Here is a 25,692-nt window from a genome sequence, read left to right as displayed (position 1 = left end):
GCCATATGCTGCTGGAGTGGCCCTTAAAGACAAAAAAAAAAAAAGAAAAAAAAAAGAACATAACAAAAAGGAGTATTGGAAAATTAGAATTTTAAATAAAACTATGGGTAAAACAAACTGTTGGTATTCACCTCTATATGTCCTTAGGACTACACACAATCATAGGCGCTTTAGCTGTACCATATGTGTTGCCCAGGGCAAAAACATCTCACCTCTCTGCAGAAGAGAAGATACCCCAAATTCTCTCTCTCAACGTTGTCCTTTAGGCTAAAAATATTTTGGTTAGGGAGAATTTTTTTTTTCTTCTTTTTTAGGGCTACACCTGCAGCATGTGGAAGTTCCCAGGCTAGGGGTTGAATCAGAGCTGTGGCTGCTGGCCTATGCCGCAGCTCACGGCCACACCAGATCCTTAACCCACTGAGCAAAGCCAGGAATCGAACCCATGTCCTCATGGATACCACTCTGGTTTGTTGCCACTGAGCCACAATAGGAACTCCAGTGGGAGGTTTTAAATGTAGCTTAAAACCAATCAACATTAATTCCAGAACAGCTTCCAAGGCATCCCAAACTGACCCAGATATACTGGGATGCATGACATTATTAACTGTGAATAACAAGACTCACTCCTTGACCTCATGGAGTTTATAATCAAATGAAAGAATCAATATACAAGTCACACAGATATGAGCAAATTCATGAGGCATCCAGTAAGGATTTACTCAGCCACACTGCGCGGATGCGAAGGCTCAGGGAGAAGGGGAGCAGCCAGAGGTGGCTTCGGGGGATGGAAGACTTCCGGGCAGGGTTGGAGGAAGGGCAGAATTTGAGTCAATGGAAGAAAAGGCACAGCACGAAGAGGAGAAAGTCCATTATTTCTCTTCGAAAACGATGTTCTCTCTTTACCCTTAGCTCTGACTTTGTGACCTTGAAGAAGCCATTTGTCACCTCCATCCTTCCATGAATTCACAATGACTAAGGGTCCACTACATAGAAAGTATTGCACATCATTTAAATAATGGAGATTCTCCAAGTTAAGAGAAGAGAAGCCGGGGTGGGGGAAAGGGCTTTAAAATTAGAGACAGAAACAACCCCAAGTGCACATTAGGTTACTCATAAAATAAGTGAAATATGTCCTCTTAAAGAGAATATGTAAAAACTCGCTGCTGCGCTTTCACCATTAATCAGTGAGAAGAACAGCATGAAATCCACATGAAACACATGTGGCTCTTTTACTTAGGTCCGTCATAGTGTGGGGAAAAAAATATTCTTCCATGAAAATTTCAGAACTTTGCTCCATCCTTCTCCCATTTGGAACCACAGTTGGCTTTTGCTGCAAAAAAACAGTTATTTCATGTGACAGCTGTAGAAATAGCCTAAGCCATTCAATAGCTCATTTATGATACAACACTGAATTTATCTAGCAAAAACACAGCACACACATGGGTACTTCCTTTTGTCCTGTGTATTCTTAATCTCTGCCAAAGACAGAGGAAAAAAAGTACAGATGGACAGGATATCCTCAAATTATTTGGTTGGCCTTATGTCACAGAGAGAAATCTAGTGCCTGATGCACAGTTAGAAATTCACGTGAAGGAGAAACGCCTAGGGTAGCCAGTCTTGAGTCTGAAAGGCAGGGGCTTCTCATCAGAGGTTCACTAACCTAGCTGGGGGGGGGGCATGAAGGCTCCGCCTAAAGGGAAATCAGGAAATCCTGGCTTTCCAGAATTGAGCTCCCTCGTTCAGTGTTGCTCTTGGCTTAAGAGAAAGTGATTAAGGATAAAAGTACGCAGGCCATTTCTAAAGAACACTAACAGGAACCAAGAACCTCAAAATCTATTTACACAAAATTACAATTGATTGAATTGAGAGCTGCAGTGGCATCTGAATATTCCTGTGCATTTGGACACAATTCTGTTTTTTTTTTTTTTCTTTTTCGTATGGATGGAATCTGAGCTGGAGCTGCAACCTGTGCCACAACTGCAGCAACTCTGGATCCTTAACCCATTGTGCTGGGCTTGAACCAGCGCCTCCAGAGAGACAAGCTGCATCATTAACCCACTGCCACAGCAGAAACTCCTGGACACAATTCTTAAAACACATGTTATATATATAAAGTCACTGCACATCTAGTACATTCCAGCAAACACCACAGAGGACCTAGTAGCATGTGTTGCATACTGTGTTTGGTACTCACACCATACAAGCTTTTTTGTGATGCCAAACCACTTAGTCACCATTAGCTTGTTATTTCACCTACGTAAACAACATGGTGATATAAGCATGGCTATGGTGAGGCTTAAACAAGAGCCAATGAATAGGAAGTTCCGAGCACAGTGCGTGGCTTCGCTCACATCGCGGCTTTTTCTTTTTTCTTTTTTTTACCATTATGATGGTAACCTGGACACGCAGCCCTTAATCTTGACGCTCCCAGTCTCGCAGAAGATGCGACAGTGATCAGACACGAGGATGGAGATAAGCTCACGGATCCTACCCACCCCGATGAGCAGCTAACACACAGCTCATCGCTCAGTCCTCGCAACAACCCTGCGACCGAAGTGAGGAGGGCCGTGGGAGGGGATCCACAAACACGGGGAGGGACCCTCTCAACCTCGTTCCTGACTGGCTGGGCAAGGGCCTCCCTGGGATGAATGCCGAGAACCTGGGCCAGTGACACAGGGTTGGGGGGCTGGGGCGGCGACAGAGGTTGTGAGCCAACGGAAGGCACGTGCCTGGAGGCCCCGAGCAGAGCACGCACGGGACGACCGAAGGGCTGGCGGAAGTGCAGTCCAGGCCCAGCTCGTGTGAGGCCACAGGCCAGCGCTAAGGCAGGTAAAGCGGCTACTGGGTGGAGGGAAAAAGAGAGGCGCTCTTAGGCAAGGCAGGGGTTCCCAAGAGGGACAGGAGGTGCGTGGCTGGTAACCTGCGGGAGAGGCCCACCTGTCAGCAGCAGTCTGTACTGGGGGATCCTCTGAACCGGCTTGAGCAGGTAGTGCTTGAGGGCCAGATTAGCGCAGCGCGGGCTCATCTGAAAGGAAAAGCATCCAACATAAACCCACGCGTTTTCCTAGGAAGCAAGGGACCCAGATTCAAGTGCACAGGAAGACAAACTTTATTTCTTTTTTGGTGTTTTTTTTTTTTTTTTTAGGGCCACACCCGCAGCATATGGAAGTTCCCAGGCTAGGGGTTGAATAGGAGCTTCAGCTGCCAGCCTACACCACAACCACAGCAAAGCAGGATCCGAGCCCCATCTGCAACCTACACCCCAGCTCATGGGAATACCAGATCCTTAGCCCACTGAGTGGGCCCAGGGATCAAACCCACGTCCTCATGGATACTAGTTGGGTTTGTTATGGTGGAGCCACAAAGCAAACTCTTGGAAGACAAACTCTAAATACCCAGCAACTCTGGAAGGGGGGTTCGTAGAGAGGCTTCCTTGATTTTAAGGCACAGCTCCTACACTAAGAGGGAAATCAGAGCCGGCTCACCGCTAAGCCCACCCCCACTCTCTTGCAGGCAGGTCTCGGAAATCCATGACTCATTGGGAAAGGCTGTTCACATCCTTCTGGCAGAGGGTGGAGGGTGGTTGGCCGCAGTCTGCATTGTAGGCCAATGGAGCCCACTTCTGGCAGCAGCTCCCACTTAGAAGTTATGTCCGTGGATTCACGAACACAGGCCCAAGAAGGAAATGCATGGTCTGCACAACCAGGTGGCAGAAATAAAACTATGAGAAATTGGATTCAAATAATCATCAGAGTCTATCTTGAACCTACTCATAATAACAACTAGTGGTCATGGGGAGAAGGGCAGAAATTAAAGACAGCCTGAAAAGCAGCCTTGCTAAGCAAACCTTCTCGTGCAAGCCCGAGAAGGTAAGCTTATTTCTCAGATGAATGGCTCTAAGAGACAGCCCCCAAATCACATTGTGTATATTGAGGAACACCTCATTTCAGAACTCTTTTGACTTGACCACAATGACATTTGATTCTGCCTTTAAAGCTCTTTTCCTGTGTGTACAAGATTCATTCTTGAGCCCATTTCTGAGCTTCAGCTGCAATCGCCAACACAGGCATTTACAGTGGGGTGGCATCGCAGTGGCCAAGCAGAAATGTCCCTGCATCTTAAGGTGTCCTGGGATTCTTACACAGCTCACATGGGAAGGGAAGAGTTCTTTCACATTTGCTCAGACAGTTTTATTTTTTCTAAATATGTACCTCTAGGGTCTGGTATGCAGAATAATTTATAAAATTATACTAATAATGCATGTTATTTAAGAAAGCACCTGAGTCCCCATCGTGGCTCAGTGGTTAACGAATCTGATTAGGAACCATGAGGTTGTGGGTTCGATCCCTGGCCTCGCTCAGTGGGTTAAGGATCCAGCATTTCCATGAGCTGTGGTGTAGGTCACAGATGTGGCTCGGATCTGGTGTTGCTGTAGCTGTGGTGTAGGCCGGCAGCTGTAGCTCTGATTTGACCCCAAGCCTGGGAGCCTCCATATGCCGCGGGTATAGCCCTAAAAAAGCAAAAAGACACAAAATAAACAAAGGAAAGAAAGCATCTATCATGCAAACATCATTAACCCAGACGGCCAACTTTCCCATCTTATGCTTTCTCTTGCTGCCAAAGCAACAGAATAAGTTAGTGGATGAAAACCGGGGTCAGTTATCAGTTGCCGTGGCTATTTATTTCACACTGCCATTCTGAATTCCATGAAGACTTCAGAAGAAAGGGAAAAAAGAAAAGCTAACAAATGATTATAAAGGTAGGGGTGTGTGTGTGTGTGTGTGTGTGTGTGTGTGTGTGTGTGTGTTTAGGGCCATACCTGTAGCACATGGAGGTTCCCAGGCTAGGGGTCAAATCAGAGCTACGGCTGCCGGCCTACACCACAGCTACAGCAACACCAGATCCGAGCCACATCTGCGATCTACACCACAGATCACGGAAAATGCTGGATCCTTAACCCACTGAGCGAGGCCAGGGATCGAACCTGCAACTTCATGGTTCCTAGTCAGATGCGTTACCGCTGTGCCATGACAGGAACTCTGAGATCAGCAACATCTTAATACTCCTACAACTTTTCTAGTTCGGGGCGGTAGGCATTCACTGATATTTTTAGTTTCAAAACCGAAATGGTAGCAAAAATACCTCAAATTCTTTAACAACAGCAGCAAAACCTGGGTTTTTCTTGCATTGCTCATCCAGCAGAGCTATATTCTTATCAAATTCTTTGATGTATGTGGAATACATTTTTAGATACGGTCCCTTCTTTACGAAGATATCAGCAATTCTTTGTTGTTCAGTCCTAAGGGTAGGGAAGAGAGAGACAAAAATAGAAAAAGAGAATCATTACAATATCCAAAACACAGCCAGTGACGAGTAGAGTCCCATTTCCGAGTCACCAGCTTATCTTTTCTTCTCTCCCCTTGTTAGAAATATCCCCAAACGCCCACACTTCACCATTGCCACTGCCGCCAGCACATCCTGCCTGGACTCTGCCAGTCTTCCGACTGTCATCCCTGCTCCTGCCGGCTCCTTCTTCTCTACCGCCAGAGACTTAAGCCAATTCACAGACATTTTTAAGAACAAGTATATACAGGAAAACTCTCTCTCTCTCTCTTTTACTTTTTAGGGCCACACCCATGGTATATGTAAGTTCCCAGGCTAGGGGTTGAATTGGAGCTGCAGCTGCTGGCCTATACCACAGCCACAGCCACGCCAGATCCAAGCCCCATCTGCAACCTACACCACAGTGCATGGCAACACTGGATCCTTACCCCACCGAGCAGGGCCAGGGATTGAGCCCAAGTCCTCATGGATACTACTCAGGTTCGTAACCTGCTGAGCCACAGCAGGAACGCCAGGAAAACTCTTTATAATTACATTTTATTTTATCATGCTTAAAAAAACAGCTTTTAGTCATTTCTCAGCCCTTAAACTCTAAGTTTACACTTAGGCTGCAGCTAAGTATATTCTTCTTCTTCTTTTTTTTGGATGCACCCGTGGCATATGGAAGTTCCCGGGCCAGGGATGAATCCAAGCCGCAGTTGCGACCTACGCTACAGCTGCAACATGGGATCCTTTAAGCCACTGCGCTGGGCCAGCAATTGATCCCACGTCTCTGCAGCGACCCAAGCCACTGCAGTCAGATGGTTTACCCACTGTGCAACAGTGGGAACTCCTGCAGCTAAGAATGAATTACTACTTAGCATATTCTCCCAACATGTGGGGGCAAGACATTTCCAAAACAGGAAGCAGTATTTTCCTGGATTAGGTATAAAGAAAGCTTGGAGGGAGATTTTTATCATGAAAATAGGTGATACCGTTTTGTAATTCCAGTGATTTGAGGCTCCCCATGGACTTCAACAATAAATTCAATCCCCCAGACCAAACTGTCTACACATTTCCAAATATGTCACCACAGTTTCTGTTGCAATCTAAAGAACAGTGAAAGTAGTTAACCTTTGGTCCTCTTTTCCTGTTCTGAAATCTACAGCATCTGCAATGAGGTCACATATGCATGCACACATTTTCTAGACCAAACAACAAGTCTTCCTATTGTCTCAGTGAATGGCCTCCTTTCCAAAATGCAGTTTCCTGATTTGAAGCTCCAAAAAAGCAGAGATAAGACACTTCAAAATGCTTCCAAAGTGAATATATCAACTCACCTCTCCCATTCTCAAAAATTTTGACTATCAAAAGCCACCTAGGAGTTCCCGTCGTGGCGCAGTGGCTAACGAATCCGACTAGGAACCATGAGGTTGCGGGTTCGGTCCCTGCCCTTGCTCAGTGGGTTAACGATCCGGCGTTGCCGTGAGCTGGGGTGTAGGTTGCAGATGCGGCTCAGATCCTGCGTTGCTGTGGCTCTGGCGAAGGCCGGTGGCTATGGCTCCGATTCGACCCCTAGCCTGGGAACCTCCATATGCCGCGGGAGCGGCCCAAGAAATAGCAACAACAACAACAACAACAACAACAACAACAACAAAAAGACAAAAGACAAAAAAAAAAAGCCACCTATGCAAAGTTAAACTATCTGAATATGGGCCCGTCTTGCTTTTGAGGTAACATTACCAAAGAATTTAAAACTTTATAGTACTGAGTAAAATTCACCGGCACCAGTGAGTTTTGGTCATCTAAAAAGATCTACAGCAATTGCCAAGAAAATGCAATGTATTGGAAAAACTCAGTGAAAGGAACAACAGCTCCCTGTCACACACAGGGAGCTTTTGGCCTCTAAAATTGGAAACTCTGGGAGTTCCCTCTGTGGCTCAGTGGTTAACAAACCCAATTAGTATCCATGAGGACAAGGGTTCCATCCCTGGCCCTGCCCAGTGGGTTAAGGATCCGGTGTTGCTGTGAGCTGTGGCGTAGGTCACAGGTGTGGCTTGGATCTGGCATTGCTGTGGCTGTGGTGTAGGCCAGCAGCTGTAGCTCCCTAGCCTGGGAACCTCCATGTGCCGTGACTTCGGCCCTAAAAAGACAAAAGGAGAGAAAAAAATTTGGAAACTCTGAGGAGTTCTCTCGTGACAGAGTTCTCTGGTGGTGTCACTGCAGTGGCTTAGGTCACTGCCGTAACATGGGTTTGATCCCTTGTCTGGGAACTTCTACATACAGTGGGCACAGCCAAAAACATGAAATGAAATAAAATTAGAAACTCTGAGAAAGCTCGTCGGTTCATTTTTACCAGTTCATCATTCTTTCCTCCAGTTCCTTCAGCAGATCTCGATTGAGCTCATACAGCTGAGGCAAGTAGTACAGGATCTGATTTAAGGTCCGGTCCTCGATCACTGGTTTCCCAAGTTGCCTGGAAGCATGGGCTACTGCATCCCGGAAGTCCTGTTACAGTTCAGAGGAGGGAAAGCAATATACATATATACACACAGAACTTAATAAAAAGCTTTTTCCCCACACACTCTTTTCCCTAAAAGAGCATAAATTGCAAATTGAATTTCTGGTGTAGAATTACAAATTGAAAGCACCCATTTCCTCCTATCCCACTTAATTAGGGAATTAAACACACACGTGCGCACACACACAGCAGCTGGATGAACATTTGGTTTTAAAACAGATCGTGTGCTACTTCTTGAAAATCTTTTGGTTTGATCTCCAAACTGAGCGATTAGACTAAGGGGGTATCTGGAAATAGTACTGCAACTCTAAGTAGCTCTTAAAATTATTTCAATACTCTATATGAACAAAATTCATTTATTTTAAAGTCCATGGGGAGTTCCCGCTGTGGCACCATAGGACAGTCAGCCTCTCTGAAGCACCAGGATGCAGGTTTGATCCTGGCCAGGCCCAGTGGATTAGGCATTTGGCACTGCTGCAGGGTTAAGTTGCAGCTTCAGCCGGATCGATTCCTGGCCTGGAAACACCATGCGCCTTGGGGCGGCCAAAAGGCCGGGAAGTGGGGAGTCTGCTGGAGATCTTGATTAACTTTCCTTTGGAAGCGCCCCTTTGTCCGCGTTCAGTAATTACAACCCAAGTGCTGGAACATTCTAAATGAGGCATTTTGGAGGGTGGTATATTCCTGATAATCAGAGAATACTAAATCCCTTGCTCCTAATTTACTGGGTTTCCTTGAGCTAGCTCCATTTTCCTCATCTGTTCAATGGGTTATGAGACTTTAATTAGATGCTGCTCAGAAAGCTTTCTGTGATGAATGTGCCATGCAGAGTCAACCACACATTTTAACTCTAGACTTGAAACTCGCCTCTCCCTCTAGCCAACCTCCCCATAAAGTCACCAGAATTGATACTTTTCACAGATGAAAACTCTTTGCATCCTATTCTTTTACCCGGACTTTTTCCTATAAAACTATTTAAACCATGTTTTAAGACTGGTCCACGTCGCCCCACCCTAAAACTCCAGAGGACTTGGAAAGGGTGGGGCGGGAGATGGTATTTGTCTAGATTTCACTGTATCTTGGGGCCCGCCCTCGGGGATAAGAAAAACAATAGCGGACTCTATTCCTGAGTCCTGAGGATCCAAAAACAAAGACGGGGCCTTCTTAGAAACAGGAGGTTTCATTAAAACCGTAAAGCAAAGCCTGGGTGAAAGAGACTGACTCTCTACTAGGCTTCATCTTCTCTCTCCTTTCTTTGTGCTTTCCCTTCCGGAATTCACTGGGCAAATCAAACGAAAAGATCGGGCTTTGTCCCCTGGTCCTTTCCACACCTGCCCCCTACATAGTACATTAACCATCAGTATTCCATACGCTTCTTGTGAAGGACAATCTCATATACAATTGAAAAGTACACATGGAGTTCCCGTCATGGCTCAGTGGTTATCGAACCTGACTAGCACCCATGAGGACACGGGTTCGATCCCTGGCCTCGCTCAGTGGAATAAGGATCCGGCATTGCTGTGAACTGTGGTGTAGGTCGCAGACGCGGCTCGGATCCCACATTGCTGTGGCTGTGGTGTAGGCTGGCGGCTTCAGCTCCGATTGGACCCCTAGCCTGGGAACCTCCATATGCTTCAGGATCGGCTCAAGAAAAGGCAAAAAGACCAAAAAAAAAAAAAAAAAAGGACACAAAAAGATTCCTCTTCTAAGGTACATTTTAGACAAGTCAAATCCTATACTCAACGAGTGCTAATAAACCCTTCACTTAGGCCTTAAGACCTGGTACGAACTTCCACCAGCCCCAAACATTAGCCCAAAGGAACCAATGACTTAACACCAGTAACCAAAGTACTTTATTTTTTACAAACGAATTGCTGTAACATAAAAGAAGAATTCATTACTTGTATAAACTACAATCCCCAAAACCACACAAAACAGCTCCAGAAACCAAATGGACTGAGGCCAGATTCCATCTCCCAACAGCTTGTTTCTATCAGCACACACATTTGCGAAGAGAAAAGAGAGCTAACTTCACGCTTCTGAGAGTCATTAGACTTTCCGGCAGGCAGAACTATGTAGAACAGACTGACATACCGAGACTACAGCATCTTCAACTGTACGTGTATTCAAAACACCACAGCTAAACATCTTCTATAGCATTGTTTTTCTTTTACCGGTTTAATGATGAATATAATTTAGACGCAAGCGTTCCTTGTTCAGCCAAACCAGAAGCACTGCCCTTTCACTGGCTATGATAGGTGATGATATGTTTGTCCCTTGGCATCAGGATGGCTTTTATTTTCCGGTTGGAAGGCATTTCCTCAGCCAGGGCAGTGACAGTAGACATTAGCTGCTAAGTAGCTTAAGGAGTCTGTCTGACCCAGCTCTTGCCAGACTCTGCATTCCCTATGTCCACCACCACTGCCAAAAAGGAAACGTGTTTATTTAAGACACATTCAACAGAGACCAGCCCAGTCCACACTGCACTGACTGGTGAGACAACCACCTCTAACTGGAGGCCCACATCACATACCAGGCAAAACTTTAGTTTTTCCCGGTACTACTGGAGGGTGTGGGCAGCTCTGGAGGAGTGAAGGGCCCCAGTGCCTTTTCAAAAAGTATGAGCAGCATGTCAGAATAAAAGAGAAGTATACCACATAGAAGACTCAAAGAAGGATGTTTAATAAAGGCCATAAGAATTCAGAACGTTTATATCCAGCTATTAAACATCATCCCTAAGACCCAAAAAGTTACACATTCTAAGCGGGCACTACCAGGGCCACTGCCACTCTTCGTGGCGGCTTTTTGAAAATAGAAAAGGGCATCCCTTCCTCCAGGCTGATGCCACTCAGACCAAGGGACCAACTTGCAACGCGTGGCCTGCTTAACTGCAAGGGGCAGCCCTGGCCCCCGTCTCATTCCTCACGTCTCGGGCGACCACTCCCTGAAAGCCACGTCGGTGGCCCCGGTGCCAGAGGTAAGTATTCACACAGGCACGACACACAGCATCTCTTCACTTCGCAGCTCTTCACACACCGCTACCATTTCCAGATCTGCTGCCACTGGAAGGAGCAGACAACTTCTTTCATTTTTTAATAGAAAGGATGATTACAACACATGTCTGGTTCTTTTTCTAAATGCTAACAGCCAGGATAATTTGGGAAAGTGTGATGACGCTTAAGTGCCAGAGGCAAAACTATTCTGGGGCAGAAGAATCTCAATTCATCAACACCTCCTTGACTAAACACGTGATGCTGCAAGGCCACAGGACTGGCGCTTCCCCTTAGAACCAGAGGACACTTTTCCACACTGGAGAAACTGGGTAATTAAAAAAGGGGGTGAGGGGAGCTGCAGTGTAAGTATGTTAGGTAAGCAAGGGAGTTCTTTGATATCAACTGCCTATGCTTCAGTCTATGCTAACATAAAGCCCACCAAAGATTCTGTATGTAAAACTGAACCACCTACACGCTAGTCTGCAACCAAAATAATCAAACGCTTGCTCAACTTGCCCTTTTCAGAAACAGATTATTTTTGTCTTTTTTTTTTTGTCCTTTTAGGGCCGCATCCGTGGCATATGGAGGTTCCCAGGCTAGGGGTTGAATCAGAGCTGTAACCGCCGGCCTATACCCCAGCCACAGCAACGCCAGATCCAAGCCACGTCTGTAGCCTACACCGCAGTTCACGGCAATGCCGGATCCTTTCCCCACTGAGAGAGGCCAGGGATCAAACCTGCAACCTCATGGTTCCTAGTCGGATTCGTTTCCTCTGTGCCACAACGGGGCCTCCAGGTTTCTGGATTTAAAAGAGTTATCATAATACTATTCTTAATAATTCCCAGAAAGCCTACAAATAAGAACCAGATCAACTTAAAAAAAAAAATACTCAGCTCCTTTGAGGTATTAACATACTAGTCTAACCACTTCTGGTCACTCAAGCAAGAGCAAGCAAAAATCAATGCAAGTAAAACCAACCACAGGCAACTAAAGCAACGAAGCACGAAACAGATGGCCTTGGTGGTCAGGTCAGGCTCTGTATGTCCAGGGCCAAGGAAAAGAAAGTGACTTAACAACCAGCTGTCCGGCCTGGGCTTCCTGACCTGAGGGCATTGCTTCACCACTATGATGACACAGTGAATTACAAAGACCAAAGGGACAGATGGGCAGACGGGGAGCTCTGCAGGGCTCCCGGCCATAGGAAGAGCATTAAGAATCACTTCACACGGAGCAAAAGCAAAGCAGCTGCTCAGGTCAAAGAGCTTTGATAAACATGCATAAAGCAGGGTGATACTAAGAAGCACAAGAAGAGGGGATAAAGGTTCCACGTTAACAATTTGCTTTTGTTTTAAAATGAAAATACCCGACCGGCGAAGTTACCGCTCCCCTTCTAGGTGCAGACGCGGAGATGGCAGGCAGAGACACGCCTGGGAACTGCACAAAACAGGGCCGGAACCAACGCTTTAGCTCCAATCTCCAGCCCCCTCAACAACGTGAACCAGAAATCATCACAATACATCCCAAATGATCATCTTTAGAAGATAAAAAACTAGAATTTCTCCAGCTTCCTGGCCCATTGAAAGAATTCTGAAAGTAAGCCAATATACTCAGAGACACACTCCTCCCTGTACAGCATGGTAGAGATTTCAAGTAACAATTTTTATTTTTTCAATTTTTTTGCTTTTTAGGGCTGCACTCGTGGCATACAGAGGTCCCCAGGTTAGGGGTCCAATCGGAGCTGCAGCTGCAAGCCTAAGCCACAGCCACAACATCAGCAGAGCCGAGTCTTCGACCTACACCACAGCTCATGGCAACGCCGGATCCTTAACCCACTGAGCAAGGTCAGGGATCGAACCCGCAACCTCACGGTCCCTAGCTGGATTCATTTCTGCTGTGCCATGATAGGAACTCCTCAAAGTCTGGCTTTGCCATTTAGTAGTGGCAGTTACCTTACTTCCTTCATTTAAAAAACAGAAACGAGGGTGTTCCCGTTGTGGCCCAGTGGGTTAAGAACCCGAGGTGGTGCCTATGAGGATGTGGGTTCAATCCCTGGCCTCACTCAGTGGGATGAGGATCCAGCGTTGTCCCAAGCTGTGGCGTCAGTCACGGATGTGGCTTGGATCCGGTGTTGCTGTGGCTCTGGCGTAGGCCAGCAGATCCAGCTCCGATTTGATCCCTAGCCTGGGAACTTCCATATGCCACCCTAAAAAGAAAAAGAAACAGAAATGACATCTATTTGTAGGGTGTTATGAGGATAAAAATAGATAATGTAGGTAATATACCATGCTGCCAGGCACACAGAGAGTGCCCAGTAGAAGGCCATTTATTTCATTAAAGGAGATTTGGGTATTTTCAATGATCACATTACCACCACTCAAGATACACAAGGCCCTGGAAGCTTGGAAAGAGAGCTCTCAAACAGCAGTATATTAAACAGAAGGAAACACCAAACCAAGGAGAGGAAAACAAACATCTCAGCTGCAAGACAAGGGCACTCTTAACCATGAACTTCATTCAGTGAAAGACAGTCTTCATGAAGGAAGCTGCTCGAAAGTGAAGGTTTGGTAGCCATGTCAACAGACACTAAAGAGAGCTCCAGTTGGGGCGCAGCGGAAACGATTCCAACTAGTATCCATGAGGATGCAGGTTCGATCCCTGGCCTCTCTCATTGGGTCAGGGATTTGACAGTGCTGGGAGCTGTGGTGTAGGTCACAGATGCGGCTCAGATCCTGTGTTGCTGTGGCTGTGGCACAGGCAGGCAGCTGTGGCTCCAATTTGACCCCTAGCCTGGGAACTTCCGTATGCCACGGGTGTGACCCTGAAAAGCAAAAATTATATAAAAAATAAAAAACAAATAGATGCTATGGAACACTGTTCATAACTAAAGAACAAATGATAATGGAATGGTTCACAAGACTGAAAAGACACATATTCAAATCAAACAAGATGAAGTCATTTTAAGATGGTTAAAAACTAGATGCTTCTATGAGGAAGGTTTGTATTCTTTTTATAGTGCATTTTTTTGCAGCATATGGAAGTTTCTGGGCCAGGGATCAAATCAGAGCCACTGCAATAACCACTACAGTGACAATGCTGGATCCTTAACCCCCTGAGCCACAAGGGAACTCCTATAATGCATTTTTAAAAAGGATATATTCTATTTATTATTAGACATCCGAATGTCAAAGTAGCTTTGGCATGAACTCTATGTATTTTCATTTAGAGTTTCTCAAACTTTTGAAACAATGTATATCCCAACCTAAAGAAATTGGTGAAAAAAGGTGCTTCATCAGAAGCACCACTTATCTATGTAATCAGCCCACCTTTGTCCAAAAGACCTCAAAGTCTCTGATCATTCCTTTTCAAAATATATTTTTAAAAATTTTGAATTTTATTTAATTTTATTTATTTTTTTTTTACTTTACAGGGTTGTACCCTCAGAATATGGAAATTCCCAGGCTGGGGGTCAAATCAGAGCTACAGCTGCCAGCCTACACCACAGCCACAGCAATGTGAGATCTGAGCCACATCTGGGAACTAAACACCACAGTTCACAGCAACGCCGAACCCCTGACCCACTGAGCAAGGCCAGGGATAGAACCCACATCCTCGTGCATACTAGTCGGATTTGTTTCTGCTATGACACAAAGGGAATTCCCAAAATACATTTTTTTTAAATCAAGCTACCTGGATATTTATAAATTCACAGAGATGTCTGTGAAACCAGTCTCACACCAGAGAGAAAGATAACAAAAAGCTGCATCTCATTTGTTCTTAATTATATTGGGATATCTAAGGGTTTTTTCTTGAAAATGGCATTTATATACAGTATAATAGCAACCTCTGGATTCCATAACTTTTGCTACAAAAGGGATAACGAAATATAAATCACTAGAGTTTTACCAAACCAAACACTATTCATTGATTTCCTATCATTCATTTAACAGACATCAATTTAATAGGATAACAATAAACAAAACATAAAAATTCCTGCTTCCATGGAACTTACTTTCTAATGGAAGAAGAAACCTAATAGGGTATTTTTCAGGAACAAACTTGATTTTGACTTATTTGAGTAAAAGCTTACTTGATAACCTCAAAACTAAACAGTACGTATTTCTTTTTGCCACCCCACGCCACATGGAGTTCCTCAGCCAAGGACCTGATCTGAGCTGCAGGAGCTACCCACGCTGCAGTTGAGGCAGCCCCAGATCCTGACCCACTGTGCTGGGCTGGGGATTAAACCTGAGTCCAGTGCTGCAGAGACACTGCTGACCCTCTCGCATCACGGCAGGAACTCCTGGACTTTAAATGATATAAATACATTCTAAATAACAGCACTTTATCTTGAAAGACCTGCACTTAGCCTGCAGCTAAAACTAATGAAGTGCTTAACATTTATTTTGTCTGATCACATCTAACCATCCCATCAACTTTATGTGGTTATTATTATTCTTATTTTTATTTTTGTCTTTTTAGGGCTGTACCTGTGGCATATGGAGGTTCCCAGGCTAGAGGTCCAATTGGAGCTGCAGCTGCTGGCCAACGCCACAGCCATGGCAACTCAGGATCCGAGCCGCATCTGCGACCTACACCACAGCTCAGGCAACACCAGAACCGTAACCCAATGAGCGAGGCCAGGGATCGAGCCTGCGTCCTCATGGATACCAGTCAGGTTCGTTAACCACTGAGCCACAGCGGAACTCCAGAAGAAGAAACCAAGCCGTGACTAATTTATCAAGCACATTGTGGCAGAAGCGGAATTCCTAACCACTAGCAATGAGTCACAGGCATTCATTCGTTCAGTAACCTTTGCCGAGGGCCTTCTACTGATCAGAACTGATGCCAGGCTCTGAAGATCCTGGATCCCTGCGCGAGCCTAGCTTAGGTTTTAGTAGAGACCAAAACCAGGGAAACAGCTAGACAACACACATTAAGTGTCAAGAAGAAATCAAACACAGGGAAGTTGAAAAGGCTGCTCAAGGAAGACCTCTCTGCAGAAGTCGGGTTAGACCCAGCCTGGAAGCAGAAAGAAGGAACTCGCTATGAACACAACGAAGGAAGAATGAATATTCTAGGAAAGGGCACTGGCAGAATCTCTGAGCAGGAACAACCTGAGAACTGAACGAAGAAGTGAACAGAGGCTGGTGTGGCTAGAACATGGGACTTCGAGGCAGAGAAGGCCTCTCTCAGCACCGTCTCCTCTCCTTACCAGAGGCCAAACCACAGAGCACCTAACAGGCAGAGGGAATCATAATTTACTACCCAAACCAGGTCATTATCGACAGTGAAAGGGAACTCCATTAATAATGTTATGCAAAGACAATAACCAAGACGGGTCAAAAGCGGACTAGAAGAGATGGCCTTGGTAGATAGGGTGGGTTTTATCCTCGACGTAATGGGAATTATTTAAAAAGTTTTAAGGAGGGAGTGACATGATCTATTTTAAGAAAATCATTCCTGAGGCGTTCCCATCATGGCTCAGTGGTCACACAAACCCGACGAGTATCCCTGAGGACTGGGGTTTGACCCCTGGCCTTGCTCGGTGGGTCAAGGATACGGCATTGCTGTGAGCTGTGGTGTAGGTTGCAGACATGGCTCGGATCCCGCGTTGCTGTGGCTGCGGTGTAGGCCAGGCGGCTACAGCTGCGATCAGACCCCTAGCCTGGGAATCTCCATGTGTGGGTAGCAGGGGGCAGTGCTAAAAAGACAAGAGACAAAAAAAAAAAAAAAGAAGAAGAAGAAAATCAGTCCTGGGAGTTCCTGTTGTGGCACAGTGGATTAAGAATCTGACTGCAGGAGTTCCCGTCGTGGCTCAGTGGTTAACGAATCCGACTAGGAACCATGAGGTTGCGGGTTCGGTCCCTGCCCTTGCTCAGTGGGTTAACGATCCGGTGTTGCCGTGAGCTGTGGTGTAGGTTGCAGGCACGGCTCGGATCCCAAGTTGCTGTGGCTCTGGCGTAGGCCGGTGGCTACAGCTCCGATTCGACCCCTAGCCTGGGAACCTCCATATGCCGCGGGAGCGGCCCAAAGAAATAGCAAAAAGACGAGAAGAAAAAAAAAAAAAAGAATCTGACTGCAGCAGCTCAGGTGGCTGTGGAGGAGTGGGTTCAATCCCTGGCCCAGCAGAATGGGTTAAAGGATCCAGCATCACCACAGCTGCCGCTTGAATTCAACTCCCAGCCCAGGAACCTCCATATAAAAAGCAGGTTTTGCCATAAAAAAATATATATATTTATTTTAAAGATTTTAAAACGAAAATCACTCCTCATACTTTGAATGGAAAAAAAAGTTTAAGGAACAGATTGAGGGGGGCGGGGCGCGAATGGAAATAGGAAGCCCAGTGAAAAGGCTGGTGCTGCTGTGAGTAAGAGAGGCTATTCTGGACTAGGGTGGTGGCAGTAAAGAGGAAACAGAATCCAAAGGTTTGCTGATGGTTTGGTTGGAGGGGTGAAAGGAAGCAATGAAGAACAAAGCCTAGTTTTGGGGCTTTGGCAGCGACATGGATGCCACTACCATTCTGTTTCTTTTTTTAATTTCAGGTCACACGTGTGGCACATGGACATTCCCAAGCTAGGGGTCGAATCAGAGCTGCTGCAACTGCCAGCCTACACCATAGCCACAGCAACACGGGACCCGAGCCACATCTGCTCACCACAATGACAGATCCTCAACCCGCTGAGCGAGGCCAGGGATCAAATCTGCATCCTCATGGACACTACGTCAGGCTCTTAATCTGCTAAGCCACAAGGGAACTCCAGCACTGCCATTTTGAAAAAGGAAAGACTGCCTTTTAAGAATCTCTTTTCTCTCTGGATTCAACAGCGTATTGACTTAGAGACAAGTGGGCACATTGGACCTTTTTTCAAATCCAGATCAAAGTCCAAGAGCTCATGGTAGATACTGCAGCATAGGTACCACATAAAACATTAATAAACAAAAAAACTATAAAACTCTTACAGGAAAACACAGGCCAAACACTCTCTGACATAAACCACAGCAATATCTTCTCAGATCCACCTCTTGAGTAATGACAATAAAAACAAAAATAAACAAATGGGACCTAATCAAATTTAAAAGTTTCTGCACAACAACAACAACAACAACGGAAACCCTAAACAAAACAAAAAGACAACCCACAGAATGGGAGAACATCTTTGCAAGTGAATCAACTGACAAGGGATTAATCTCCAAAAGTTATAAACACCTTCTGCAGCTCCATACCAAAAAAACAAACAACCCCATCCAAAAATGGGCAGAAGATCTAAACAGACAACTCTCCAAAGACGACATGCAGATGGCCAAAAAACACATGAAAAGACGTTCAACATCACTCATTATTCGAGAAATGCAAATCAAAACCACGATGAGGTACCACCTTACACCAGCCAGAATGGCCATCATCCAAAAGTCTACAAACAATGAGTGCTGGAGAGGGTGTGGAGAAAAAGGAACCCTATCACACTCTTGATGGGATTGTAAATTGGTGCAACCACTGCGGAAACCAGTAGGGAGATTCCTCAGAAAACTAAGAATAGAATCACCATTTGATTCAAAAATCCCACTCCTGGGCATCTATCCAGAGAAAACCATGACTCGCAAAGACACATGTACTCCGATGTTCATTGCAGCACTATTTTCAATAGCCAAGACGTGGAAACAACCTAAATGTCCATGGACAGAGGAGTGGATCAAGAAGATGTGGTACATAAACACAATGGAATATTACCCAGCCATTAAAAGGAACAAAATACCAGCATTTTTTGCAACATGGATGGAGCTAGAAATGATCATGCTAAGTGAAGTCAGCCATACAATGACACACCAACATCCAATGCTTTCACTGACATGTGGAATCTGAGAAAAGGACAGACGGAACTTCTTTGCAGAACAGATGCTGACTCACAGACATTGAAAAACTTATGGTCTCCAGAGGAGACAGTTTGGGGGGTGGGGGGATGTGCTTGGGCTGTGGGATGGAAATCCTATGAAATTGGATTGTTACGATCATTATATAACTACATAAATTCATTAGAGTAATTAAAAAAATAATAATACAAAAAAAAAAAGACTCAAGCAAAAACAAAAACAAAAACCCAAAAAACATTAATGGTAAAGACTTGCTCCTGCCCCTGCAAGCCCAGTTTTTTCCTCCCAAATATCAGAAAGATGAACCAAAGCCCTCAGCCAAGTACACTGATTCTTAGAATCTTAAGAATATTTTCAATCACAAAACCTCTAATTAATCCCAATATAATAAAGCTCAAGTGATAAAATTCACTCGTTTAGATGTGAAAACATTTTCATGAGCTGTATCACCTAGCTCAGCATATTCAACACAAAGAAGTGATAGTGAGCTACAGTGACATATGAGAGTGACAAATAAAGAGTCACTGAGCTACACAGTAATATATTACAAGTTCTAAGGTATGGCTACCACACTGGACCGTGCAGACACGGAGCATCTCTGTCGCACAGAATCATCTATTCATGGCTACTCTAGAGTGTCCAATATGGAAAACTATTATGGGAAATCATCTCCTCCCAAGGCACTTGGCTATCTGGTTGATTTCCAAAAATACCCACTGGATTATCTAAAGCCTGTTAGCTATTTTAGTTTGGTTTAGTTTTTCTTTGCTTTTTGTTTCTTGGCTGTGCCGAGAACCATGGCATGCCAAAGTTCCCAGGCCAGGGCTCAAACCCACACCACAGCAGCAACCTAGCCACAGCAGCGACAACGCAGAATCCTTAACCTGCTGTGCTACCAGGGAATTCCAAAAGACTGTTAGATATTTCCAAGTAGGCATATTCTATCCTATACCCCAGGAGTTTATTCCTTTAGATGAAATCAGATAGTGGTGGTGCTCAGGATTAAAACTATCCACGTGCTATCTGTGTGGGGGTTCTGTGAGTGGAAGAGTAACTACGAACCTTGCCAGCATGGTGGGAGTGTTGGATTGTAACAAGAGATGCTCTTGGCTTGGACTGAAACAAGAGGTGCTTTAGGCTTCACCCACATTACTCTGGTGACAAACCCCTCCTGGTGATGGCTCACAACCTGCTTAATGTCTGGCTGTTAAGATACTCACTAGCGTCGGGCTCTGCAGAGTTAACGTCTGCACATACCAGACAGTATGTTAACATGACACTGGCCGATGATCTGCTCTCGTTTCTAGATTAAAGGCTTAGGAGGTTTTGAATACATACAAATCAAGGTGAGTAATGGATGATTCACTCTGTTCAGCATCAGCAGAGACGAGGCCAAGGCCATCTATCAGATCTGAGATGATAAGGGAGATATTTTGGTCTAGTGGTTTATTCTTATAGTGCTTGTGCTTTGCTCAGAAAATAGAGAGGTAGGAACCAGGACATTTACTTTTTAAAAAATCAAACCAACACACTGGCAAAGCTTTTCATTGCTCCTCTACCTGCTGGAATCAGAACTCTTTTCATTCAGATGAAATTTTAGTACAAAGGAGAAAGAGCAATTTGAAAGTGACAGAATTAGAAAACGTCCACTGCCTGGTAACATTAAAATGAATGCTTCCCATTCACAGATGCCCTACGTGGGAGGAGGAGGAAGAAGAAGAAAGTATAAAGGCAATTTGACATCCTATGATGTACTGCGCAATCCCAGCTCCTTCCACGTTATGCCACTGACCCCTCACAACCTGAGAGAAGGGCTCCTTTCTCCCCATTTCACGAACGAGGAACGCTAAACACAGGTCAAACCAGTTTCTACAACTCACGCAGTAGGTAAGAAACAGAATCTATTAAGCCTGTGCTTCTCCAACTGCGGTCTACAGATTGTTACTGGCATGCGAGCATATTATTCAAGAAAGTGAGAATGAGGGGTTGGAAACTCTTCTATCAATATGACAAGGCCATGCATTTTTATTGTATTTTACAAAAGTTCTGGTCTACTCTAGCTGGATAATTTAAAAATCTACTCACGCACCACAAAGTGTGAAAAGCACTATACCACAAGCATTCTTAACACATGTTCCAAGCAAGATTTGATCAAACAGCACAATGAAGTTATAGCTTTTTTTTTTTTGCTATAGCTTTTTTTTTTTTTTTGCATCTGCAAGTGAGTTTATAAATTCACTTGCAGATGCTTAAAATTTCCTTGGAGAGGATCTATTTCTATCCAAACATGTCTATCAGAAAGTATGTCAAACAGATACAATTTGCTTATTCTGGAGATATGTTTTGAGTTTTCCAGTAAGCAGCAATTTAGCATTTTCTTTCCCTCTCAACTGCTTGTACAGTTAGAGAAGGCATGGCAGCAAACATACATGGAGTTTAATTTGAGAAGTCATTTATTTATTAAGCTTACTCTTATTTATCTGAACTGACAAGATGCCTATCAACAAATTTGTTTGGTATTGCCGTCATCTTTTAAAATTGAGCTTAAAAAGGGAACTTAGCAATATAGTCAAGGGTTGTGTGAGGAACTACTATGGGAAAATAATTTATCAAAACAAATTAGCAGGAGTTCCCATTGTGGTTCAGCGGAAACAAACACAATTAGTATCCATGAGGACGTGGGTTCAATCCCTGGCCCTGCTCAGTGGGTTAAGGATCCAGCATTGCTGTGGCTGTGGTGTAGGCTGGCAGGTACAGCTCCAATTTGACCCCTAGCCGCGGAACTTCCATATACTGCACCTGCGGCCCTTAAAAAAAAAAAAAAAAAAAAAAATTAGCACTGTTAAGAAGTTTTGAAGAAAAGGTTTCCAAAGCTTGAGTATTTTCCACACAGGAATCAGGCCTTCGTTTGTCCACTGGGCTGCGTACAGAGCACAAGGGGATCATTTGGTGAATGTGAATCACCTTCAAGCATAGCCCACTTTTCATATTTATATATATCCATTAAAAAGAAAACTGAAAATAATGATACCCTTTGCAGAGACAAATGGATGTTTATTTTGTTAACCGACCACGTCTGATCAGTTTAAGCTGATGTCAATAATTATAATCTAAGTAAATTTCTTAGACGGTTCATTCAATTCACTTCCATTTGTTTTTCTTATTTCCTCTACGTCGACCTTTTCTTTTGTTAAATCCTCATATCTCGCCAAAATATAATTAAAATCAAGTAACACTAAAAGCACGTGAACTGCCGATGAGTAACAGAACTTGTGAAAACTTGCAGGTACAAAGGAGTGCGTGCGAAAAATGAACATGCAGCCAGACACATATCCTAATTGTTTCCCAACAGGTTTGTTCAAGTTGACAATTACCAAAACTGAAAATAGGACTTTAAAAAGTTAGTTGTAAAACTGTCTACTTCAACTCTTTCTAGAAGCTTATTCAGATAGAACAGTTTTGAACTCTTAATCATGACCTTCTTTATCGGTTGCTAGCGCAGAATTCTACCGTAGCAGACATCTGCAAACGTCCGAGAAGAGACATTATCCTTTTAAAGGCCCTTTATCATGAAGACAGAAAGTTAAAGAACTTTGAAGACACAGATGCAAAGCCTGTTTTCAGAAATCGCCTGGGTACACTACACATAATGACACATCCGCATTTAGAAAATGTCTCCATTTACATATACGTGTGAATTGAAAAATATAAACATGTACCAGAAAGCACACACATACACACATGTTAATTTAAGTATATTTAGGTTAATTATGCTGAAGATGTTGGGGGACAGGGAAAAATAAGGGGATAGTCTTAGACTTCAAGAAAATATTAGCCAATACTTACAATATGCAGAAGTTTTAACACATCCACAAACCTGCAAAAAACAGCAATAAGAGACATGTTTGAAGTGAGCCAGTGGGGAACCAAAGAGCCTTCTGAATTGTAAACCAGATACCTACACTTTCTCTGAGCTCATGATCTCCTTGGCAATATGATGGACTTTACTTCTCAGCCCAGTGTCTTCATCCTGTGGATAAGGGTGCATTCAGAAAACATGAACTCGTAAAAGGATAAGCCCGGAGTTAGTCCGATGTACATTCCAGCTCCGAAACTTGGAGCTTTCAATGAGAACACATTTCATACAATTCAACGCCTCAAATGGCAAACGTGGAGAAGGAGATGCGGTTATGAAGCCGCGATACAGGAGTCGCCGAGAGCAATGGGTACTCCTCATTGTCCTCAGCGCCCGACTGGTGGCCTGGCCGAAGAAGCCCCAGAGCCGAGGCGGGGCACAGTGTCAGCGGCTCAAGACCGAAGCCACATTCCAACAGACAGGCATCGTATGAATGCGAGTTCTTGGGGCGCACACCAGGGGTTTAAGACTAAGGAATAGTCACAGGACTGTGCCCGAGAGCCTGGCCCTCGATGAAGCCCCTCTAAGTGCATCCGAAAAGGACTACACCTCCCAGGATCAGAGCCACGAGCTCTCTCAATTTACGTAAAACTTTAGAAATATGCTCTTACAGTCAAGGCAGTTTTATTCTAAAGAGCTGAAAAGAAATTCTTTTACTTTGTGTATTGCTTTGTGGGGAAATTAAACGCTGTAGCAGGGACAAAAAAAAGAACATTAAAAAAAAAAAAGAGGTAATTAGGAATAAGGTCGCAATATTTATTGTTGTTGTATTCTCATTTAAATACTGATATAGTGGCTCAGTGGTTAATGAATCCGACTAGGAACCATAAAGTGGCGGGTTTGATCCCTGGCCTCGCTCAGTGGGTTAGGGATCCGGCGTTGCCATGAGCTGTGGTGTGGGTCACAGATGCGGCTCGGATCCCGAGGTGCTGTGGCTGTGGTGTAGGCTGGAGAACACAGCTCCAATTAGACCCCTAGCCTGGGAACCACCATATGCCCCGGGTGCAGCCATAGAAAAGACAAAAAAAAAAAAAAATACCGATAGAGCTGGCTTTGACTTCAGGCCATTCGAGAAAAGGAGAGGAGTTTCTCTCCTTGTCTGTTCTGGTGAAAGATCTAAATATGACAGATCCAGAGTGAAGAGCAAGAGGATAAACAAGGAGTTGCAAATGTTAGGTATTTCATGTAAGGTGAAAAATATGACACCTGCCATTAAAAGGAAAATGTGCTGACGTTTTGGTTGAAAATGTCAGATGTGGTTTTAGAGAGAAAGGCTTCTCCACCTTCGAGCCAGCAATGCCAGGACCCAGTTATTTTGTGCTGCAGAGTGCAGATGGACAGGGCAATGTCACACACTGGATACGACAAGGAGAAAAAGTGACCATTGACAATCCAGGGGTCAGTCACTCATAAAATCAAAAAAAATCATGGTAGGAGTTCCCGTAGTAGCTCAGCAGGCTAAGAACCTGACTAGTACCTATGAGGATGCAGGTTTGATCCCTGGCCTCACTCAGTGGGTTAAGGATCTGGGTTGCGGTGGCTGTGGTATAGGCTGCCGCTGTGACTCCGATTCTTCCATAGCCTCAGAACTTCCATATGCCATGGGTGTGGCCCTAAAAAGACAAAAAAATAAAAATAAAAAATAAAAAATTAAGAGGAACAAAATACCACGTCTAAAATAAATCCGCTACAAGGATAGCCTGCACAGCACAGGAAACACAGCCAATACTGTATAACTCTAGATGGAGCATAATCTATAAAAATTGCGAATCGCTATGTTGCACACCTGAGAGTGAAAAGAAAAAAAAGAAAGGAAGTGAACTCTCAGATTATCTCAAAGTTTTACCTAATGTTTGAGTCTCTAAAAGTAATAATAGTGTGAAGTCTTCTTTTCTAAAGTGAAATCACAGATCATAGCAGCACAGCTGCTTCTTTGAGCATCACATACTCAAAGGACTATCTTAGTTCTTTTTTCGCTGGGGGGGGGTATCCGTTTGCTTACTGGCACTGTCGGTCTCTCCTCCACCCCCACACCAGGGCAGAACAGGGCTGTGTGGGCCCCGGGGTTGCCCTGCTCAGGCAGCCCCTCAAGACAACCTGCTGCAGGGAGTCAAGCTGACAGCCTCCAGCTGCTGTCCGTTCAGAGTCCCTTGCAGCAAGGACCTCGGGCTGCCCTCAGCAATGCTGACCAGGAAGGGGTACTAGACCCAGGCCCCCTTCCTGACCTAGACCCTCCCAGCAGCCTGGCCAAGATTCTCTCAGCGCTGCCAGTCCCTCCTCCCCTGTCTCCTAACACAGGGTCATACTTGCAGGGAGGGTAGAGGCTTTTCCTACCACCCCTGTTCCCTGCCATCCTTGCTCCTCCCCCAGGCAGCTCCACCAGTAAGTCCCCTGCAGGCCCTGCATGTCCAATCTTCTCCGCATCCATGTCTAGGACTCTGTAGGGCAGGCAACAAGCATGTGGAACGTACCTACCCTTTAAGCTGCAAGGATACAAGTTTGGGCTCCTGCCCTGCCATACATTATTTGTAACCTAAGGTTCTTGAGACCTCTGAGGTGCCGCTTCATCATCTGTAAACTGAATACCACCTCTCTCAAGGGTTTTAGGTTTAAACAAAAACGAAATAGTTTACCTAAGGTCCCCAACAAGAGGTCTCATGTGTTGGAACAGTATTACCTGCACTGGAACTGTTTTTTGGTTTGTTTGTTTTTGGGTTTTTTAGTGGCTTTTTATGGCTGCACCTGTAGCACATGGAGGTTCCCAGGCTAGGGGTCGAATCGGAGCTGTAGCCGCTGGCCTACGCCACAGCCACCGCAACACCAGATCTGGGCCGCGTCTGCGACCTACACCACAGCTCATGGCAATGCTGGAATCTTAACCCACAGAGCGAGGCCAGGGATCAAACCTGGGTCCTCATGGATACGCGTCGGATTCGTTTCTGCTGAGCCAGAATGGGAACGCCTACACATCTTCTTTATCCAGTCCTCTGCTGACAGGCGTTTAGGTTGCTTCCATGCCTTGGCTACGGTAAATAACGCTGCAGTGAACATCAAGGAGCCTGCATCTTTTTGAA

At 44.9% G+C, this 25,692-nt stretch overlaps 1 protein-coding gene across 1 annotated transcript in view; it reads right to left on the bottom strand.

Moving 5' to 3' along the window:
• The window catches only part of FGD6 (FYVE, RhoGEF and PH domain containing 6), a 120,521-nt gene that overhangs the window by 42,096 nt on the left and 52,733 nt on the right, over positions 1-25,692 (bottom strand). The window contains exons 4-8 of the mRNA XM_047788262.1: positions 22,665-22,732; positions 22,549-22,579; positions 7,679-7,830; positions 5,143-5,299; positions 2,938-3,025 (exon numbers count right to left, since the gene is read on the bottom strand). Of these exons, the coding sequence (XP_047644218.1) occupies positions 2,938-3,025; positions 5,143-5,299; positions 7,679-7,830; positions 22,549-22,579; positions 22,665-22,732 (496 nt within the window). The remainder of the gene's footprint in view (positions 1-2,937; positions 3,026-5,142; positions 5,300-7,678; positions 7,831-22,548; positions 22,580-22,664; positions 22,733-25,692) is intronic.

The sequence above is a fragment of the Phacochoerus africanus genome, chromosome 7 (assembly GCF_016906955.1).
Source record: "Phacochoerus africanus isolate WHEZ1 chromosome 7, ROS_Pafr_v1, whole genome shotgun sequence".
Taxonomy (NCBI): domain Eukaryota; kingdom Metazoa; phylum Chordata; class Mammalia; order Artiodactyla; family Suidae; genus Phacochoerus; species Phacochoerus africanus.
Note: the sequence above shows the minus strand (reverse complement) of the source record. Positions and strands in the feature narration are given on the sequence as shown.